The sequence below is a fragment of the Myotis yumanensis genome, unplaced genomic scaffold (assembly GCF_028538775.1).
Source record: "Myotis yumanensis isolate MYYU_CA2020_CCGP unplaced genomic scaffold, mMyoYum1.0.hap1 SCAF_5, whole genome shotgun sequence".
Classification (NCBI taxonomy): domain Eukaryota; kingdom Metazoa; phylum Chordata; class Mammalia; order Chiroptera; family Vespertilionidae; genus Myotis; species Myotis yumanensis.
Genome location: NW_027223756.1, coordinates 85,111,058 through 85,117,508, shown reverse-complemented (window position 1 = coordinate 85,117,508; position 6,451 = coordinate 85,111,058). Strand labels below are relative to the sequence as shown.

Here is a 6,451-nt window from a genome sequence, read left to right as displayed (position 1 = left end):
AGGCCAGTGGCAGGCATTTTATTCCCAGTCATCAGACAGGAAGACTGAATTCCAGACAGCTTAGGGCTCAAGGCACATCCTAGGGCAGTGATGGTGAACCTATGACACTCATGTCAGAGGTGACACACGAACTCATTTTTTTGGTTGATTTTTCTTTGTTAAATGGCATTTCAATATATAAAATAAATATCAAAAATATAAATCTTTGTTTTACTATGGTTGCAAATATCAAAAAATTTCTATATGTGACATGATACTAGAGTTAAGTTAGGGTTTTTCAAAATGCTGACTGGCCGAGCTCAAAAGATTCCCCATCACTGACTGTCCTAGGGGAGCTGAAGGCAAAACAATAGATGATTCTGTGAACTGTGTGGAGATAACGCCCTGGGGCAGTGGCTCCTCCACCCCCACTCACACACTGTATAAGGACCAGGAGGCCTCAGAAGGATGCCCAGCTGCCCAGCCTGGCAACACGGAACCACCCTGCCCAGACCATGGGAGCTCCTCGCCTCAGCGCCTTTCACATCCTACTGGGTGAGAATCTGGGGGCCCCTTTGGGAGAAGCAAGAGAAACCCTGGTAGCACCCCTTTGGTGTCTCCATTTTCCAGTCTCCCCACACCATCCCCACCCATGGAGAAATAGGAGGGACCGCTGGCAGCTCCGGGGCCTGACATGGAGGAAGCCACATGGTTAGGCGGGAGCCATGGCACATGGGAGAGCAGCTGGCAGTGCCCAGCTACCTTCATGCCTGGGCAGGAACCCCCGGGGTGCTCTAAGGGTCTGTTCCCCACCCCAAGAAGGATCTCCCCGCTCCTTCCAGGTCCACTTTGAAAGCTGCTCCCTAAGAGGGGAAACTGAAACTGGTGGAAGAGAGGGGGCAAATGAGTGCTCTGACCCCCTCAGGAAGTCACTCTTAACAGATGGCAGAGTGGGGGCTAGGGAGCTAAGGGGGGACCCTTCCACAGCAAGATGACCCCCACACTTCTCCCATTGTGTGGCAGGGGAAGCCCGGAGACACCCTCCCCCCCCCTTTTTTTCCCCCAGACCCAGCTAGGACTAGGCTGTGCGCTGAAGGGCTTTACTGCCCTGGGTTGAACTTGAGCTCTGCTGTGACTTCCCCCTTTGCCTCCCTTCCTGTCCCACCCAGCGTGGCTCTAACCGTTATCAGTTATGGCATTATCAGGGCAGCTCGTTGCCTGGGCAACGAGGCAACACAGAGAGTTAAAATATGACATTTGGGTGCCACTCAGAACTTCCCCAGGCCACAGAGATGGGGCTCCCTGTGCTGGCCCAGGGTGCCAGGCACTAGCTGTTTTCTATAGCTTTATGAAGGTGAGGTGTAATTGACATAGCATGTAATTCGCCTGTTGCATGGTTACAATTAGATGATTTTTAGTAAATTTGTGGAGTCTGTGTGGAGCACAGCTGGAGGCGGCGATGTGTCAGGGGCCAAGTCACAGAGCCCCTGATCCTCAGTTTCCATGTCTGTGAAATGGGGCAGAGCAAGGCTGGTCTCCACTTTAAGGGCTTGTGTTAAGGGTTGAGCCCTTGTTCATGAAAGATCAGACGGAGGCCTAAAACCAGGACTACAGGCTTTATTAGAGGAGAAGCACCTGCCGGGCTGTCTCGCAAGGGGAGAAAGGCAACACCTGCAGGGGTGGGCATGCCTTTTGAGGGGCGGAATGGGAAGGGGTGGGGGGCTTGGTGTACTCGGCGCACACTGATTGGTGGCTTACAGCATTGTCCATACAGGACAAGGGCTTAGGGTATTTGGCAGGTGTGGATTGGTGGTCCAATGTCTACTCCATATAAGGTACCTGGTTAGTCATTCAGGTATTTCTGGGCTGCAGGTTACGTCTTACTCGGCCCACCAGTTGGGGGAAGGGAGGATCTATCAGTTCACAGTAAGAATTAAGTAACATTATTGTTGTTGTTAATGTTACTATTATTATTATTTCACTGGTAGGTCTGGGGGATGGGCTAGGGAGGGGGATCCTTAGCAAGAGGGGTAAGGAGAGAATGACTGCCTCACCCCTGCCACAGGGGCCCCAGGCAGGAATCTGACTGCCCAGGGCTCAGCTAGGGGAATGCAAACCAGATGGGACTGGGAGCAGGGCCAACCACCCCTCTCCAGACTCCTGTTTGGGTGGCTTCCTGGGCCCCAGGTGGAGGTCTGGCCCAGCAGCCTCTGTGGTGGGGCAGGAAAGCCCAGCTCAGCACAGAGAACCCCCTCCCTGTAGACTCTGGGGACCTTGACCCCTCACTTCCATCTTCCCCAGCCCCCTCTTCGCCAGTTTCTCCATAAACCTTTTCTGGGCTCTGAGCCTGTTTGTCCATCTGCAGAGAGGACATAAACAGAGCCTCTGTCTCCTTAGGGCAGTTGTGAGCATGGACGGTGCTACTGGGGCTTTGGGAGCTGGGGACCAATCGGCCCAGGGCCCACCCTGCCAGGGAAGGTCACTCTGTGGTCTGTCCTACAAAGAGGAAGTGGGTGTCCACCAAAGGGAGAACTAACCAAACCCTGTGGCCAGAGAGGAGGAAGACAGGAGTTCTAGCCTGTTCACCGCATCTGTGAGGCCTCCGGGAGGGTGTGGGGGTCTTTGCCCTCTGCTGGCCTGAGGGGCATCAAGTTTGGACACTGGGACTGAGTGCTCAGGGGACCCTCTAGTCTGCAACCTTCACAGCTCCTCAATCTGTGCTCACAATAACCGACCCCAAAATTCCCCTGGGAGTCCCTCCATGGGGGACTGGGAGCCATGAGTTATCTCTTCATTTGCCCAGGAAGTGACTCACACCTGCTCTGCCTCCCTGGCCCCCATCCCTCCACCCGCTGCCCCCATCTGGTCTCCCTGGATTATCTGGGTCTGGGCTGCCTCCCCAGCATCTCTAGATCTGCAGGGACTGGATGGATCCCTCAAGCCCTCCCCACACCCCACCTGCTGCCCAGGTGCCCTCCCTCTCTCCCTTCCCCTTCTGTTTCTGTATCAGGATCTCAATCTCTCTATCTCTCCGCATCTCTTTTTCTCTCCCTGTCTCTCTGTCTAATCTCTGGCATCCGTGTCTCTCCCTTTCTAGGAGTTCCCCGTTTCTCTGACCATCTTTCTAGATCACTGTCTTCTTAACTCTGCCTCTCTGTTTCTCTCTCCATTTCTCTGTATTTTCTGTCTGCCTCTCATCTCTTCATTTTCTCTGCATCTCTGTCTCCGTGTCTGTCTCTCTGATGAACAGGTCCTCCTCTCTAGGCCCCCTGCTGACTTAAGGAGAACCCCCAGGACATGCCCTGGGATGGGGTGCCCTGAGCAGCAGGAACAGCAGGATTGGGGGGTCCGTGCAGCACCACCCCTAACATGAGCCCCCAGAATCTTCCTGTGTGCAGGGAGCCAGGGTGTGAAATGTCACCACCGGGTCCCAAGCTGGTCGTTGTGGTGGACAGATGTGGGTGCAGTGTGCTTGCACCTGTGTCCCTGAGGAAGGCTGTGGGCCGGAGCACCTTAGATTTGGGAGATCTGAGAGGACACCTGGCCCAACCCCTTCATTTTTACATAAAGAAATGACGGCAGTAAGCACTTTGACACACCAGGCAGTACTTGTCTGCTTAACTCTCACACTCTAGGAAATGGGCCCCCTCTTCATCCCCATTCTACAGAAGGGGAAGCTGAGGACCTGAGGCACCTGACCAAGGTCTGGGATTAGTACCAAGGCCATCTGGCTCCAGTATGTTTCCTGAACTGCTGCCCACAGGTCAGCAGAAGCCAAGACCCCTGGCAGGCTCAGGCCCCTCCCCATCCTTCAGTTCCTGAAAGCCACCGTCAGGCGATGGGTGCAGACCCTCTGGCCATGGGCATTGGAGGCCAGGGAGGTGCCACCTGCCCACTCTCTCCTTGAGTAATGGACAGAGCCCGAGCCTGGGTGGGGTGAGCCGCCCCTTCCCTCAGATGTGTCACCCTCAGGCCGCCCTTCCCCGTTCTGTGTCCCCCTGACCCTCCATCTCTCTGTTCCAGTGCTGTGTGTCCTGCTGACTCTGTTGGAAGATGGACCCCAGAGCACCAGGGGTGAGTCTGCTGGGAGTAACTCAGTCCCCAGCCAGAGTCCCATCCCCCATCTGCACCTCTCAGCCCAGGCAGAGAAAGGCCTGTTGCAGGAGGAAGCTCAGGGTTGCCCCTCCCAACACCCCTCCCCAGCCTCTGGCTCAGCCTCATCTTCTGACCATGGTCTCCGTCCCACAGCCTCTGCCTGTCCCCGTCGGTGCCCTGCAAACTCCTCATGTGTCAATGGCACTGCCTGTCGCTGTAACCCAGGATTCAAATCTTCATCTGGGGAGATTGACATGAGCTACAAGGATCGTTGTGAAGGTACAGAGGCTTGGGGTGGTGGAGGGCTACATGGAGACGGAATGGTGATTGGTGGCCTCAGCCTTTGTTCTCAGACCATCATGAAGGACAGAGAAAAGAGAAAGATAAAGAAATGAAGGTGGAAAATGAGAAGTGAATAAACATGGCTTCGTACAGAGGGAAGACTGGGGCGGGGGATGCAGAGCTTCCACCCACCCACCACTTCAGCACTTGCTCCTGTATCTAAATCCAGGAGACAGACAGAAAGCTGAGCAGAGCAGAGCTGATTTAGTGGGTTTCAGGAATGGCTTGCTCCAGCCACAGCAATGTTGCCTGAGCCTAATTATTTCCCAAAAGACACTGATTGAGCATCAGGCTCCATGCTAGGTGTGGGACCAGGCTCTCTGCCCGGAGGGCACTCATGGCTTTGGGAGGTGACCCTTTATCCCGTTTTGTTGCAGACATTGATGAATGTGAACAAGGCAGGCCAGGGACTCTCTGTGGAAGAGTCGCAGAGTGCCATAACACGGTGGGGAGCTACTACTGCACATGCATCCAAGGATACAGGCTTGTTTCTGGGGCAGCAAAGTTCAGTGATGCGAGTGAGAACACGTGTCAAGGTAAGAATGACCCGCATCTTCCATCTCCCTGTCCATGACGCTTGGAGTCACCAGAGCCATTCCTGCGGCATACAGGGTGCCGGGCCCTGGTGATGGGTGCAGCCCCCAGGTCTGAGTGGGACAAGTGTGCCTGTGCCTGTCCCACTAGCACAGGGAGGAGGGTGGCATGAGAGCCAAGGCCCCAAGTCCTGGTATTGCTATCTGACAGCTGTGTATGCAGTGCCAGCCAGGACACTTATTCAGAAATCATTGGTAATGTGTGAGATGTGATAATATTATTGTGATTCTGTGTAAAAGAGGGGGGGGGGGAACATATCTTTTACAGATAAAAACAAAAGGAGCTTTTCCTTTTCTTAATTGTATGACCTTGGACACGTTCTTCACCTCTCTGTGCCTCGGTTTACCCATCTGTAAAAGGGAGTGACAATGGTGCTTACCTCACAGAATCGCTGGGAAAGTATGTGAGATCATAGAGCACAGCACAGTGGTGGCTGTTGGGTTTTTAGACTACGCTCATTCTGATCTACAACCCTCTCCGGGTTGGACATCCCAGGGGATATACCCCGGGTGGCTACTCAGAACAGCTGGCCTGGCCCATCCCCTCCCCAGGGACCCAAGAGGAGCCAGGCCTCCAGGCATCACCAGGCTTTGTCCCTTTCCAGGGAGAGCAGGTGGGCAGGGAAAGGGCTTCAGCATCCGCGGGCAAATGCAGCCAGCAGTGGTCAGGAGAAGCCATGACTCACCCAGAGAGGGGAGCTTAGTGAAGAACACAGAGAGGGGAGGAGGAGGCTGAACTGCGGATCCTGGGGGCTCTGAGCCGGGTCCACAGGCCTGCCCTGTGTGCAGAGGGAGGTGGCAGAGCCTCCTGGTGGGAGGGAAGGGGGGTCATGGCGCAGTGTATTCCAGAGCAATATCGTCCTCTTCCCCATCGCCAGTGCCTGCTGGGATGAGACCTGATGCCACCGGAGCCCACACAGGGGCAGCCATGCCAGGCCTTCCCAGACCCCCTGGGCCGTGATGGCCCAGGGACGCCTTCAAGAAAATTGCCTCTGGCCCACAGCCCCAGCTGGAGAAGCTGCCTCCTGATACCCTGACCCCAATTCTCAGCGACTCGGCTTCCATCTATTCCCCCAAGCAAGCGTCCACCCTGACCCTCCCCTGTAACTTCAGTTCTCAGGACGGTGGGCAACTTGATGACCGGATCCAGATGGGTTACATGTTGGGGGAGGACTGGGTGACGTCAACCTCCCCACCCAGCCCCAAGCTCTGAGAGTTGGGTGAAGGAAGAGGCTCCCACCTGGACCAGGTGACAGGAGGGGGTGTCATCGGGGACCATTGCCCCGGGCTCAATCCTCTCCCAAGGAGGTCAACCCAGGTGCCATGGGGGCCCAGACGATGGGGCTACAGGAGACAGAGCTCAGCCCCTCTAGGCAAGGCCCACAGGTCTGTGTCCCTGGTGGAGCCAGATAACAGAAACACCTGCCACTCTTCACCCATCA

At 55.4% G+C, this 6,451-nt stretch overlaps 1 protein-coding gene across 1 annotated transcript in view; it reads left to right on the top strand.

Annotated features, from left to right (window-relative positions):
• Window positions 1–494: 494 nt before the first annotated feature.
• The window catches only part of LOC139011463 (adhesion G protein-coupled receptor E2-like), a 33,248-nt gene continuing 27,291 nt past the window's right edge, over window positions 495–6,451 (top strand). The window contains exons 1-6 of the mRNA XM_070416997.1: window positions 495–534; window positions 4,003–4,053; window positions 4,228–4,353; window positions 4,794–4,987; window positions 6,013–6,186; window positions 6,315–6,382. Of these exons, the coding sequence (XP_070273098.1) occupies window positions 495–534; window positions 4,003–4,053; window positions 4,228–4,353; window positions 4,794–4,987; window positions 6,013–6,186; window positions 6,315–6,382 (653 nt within the window). The remainder of the gene's footprint in view (window positions 535–4,002; window positions 4,054–4,227; window positions 4,354–4,793; window positions 4,988–6,012; window positions 6,187–6,314; window positions 6,383–6,451) is intronic.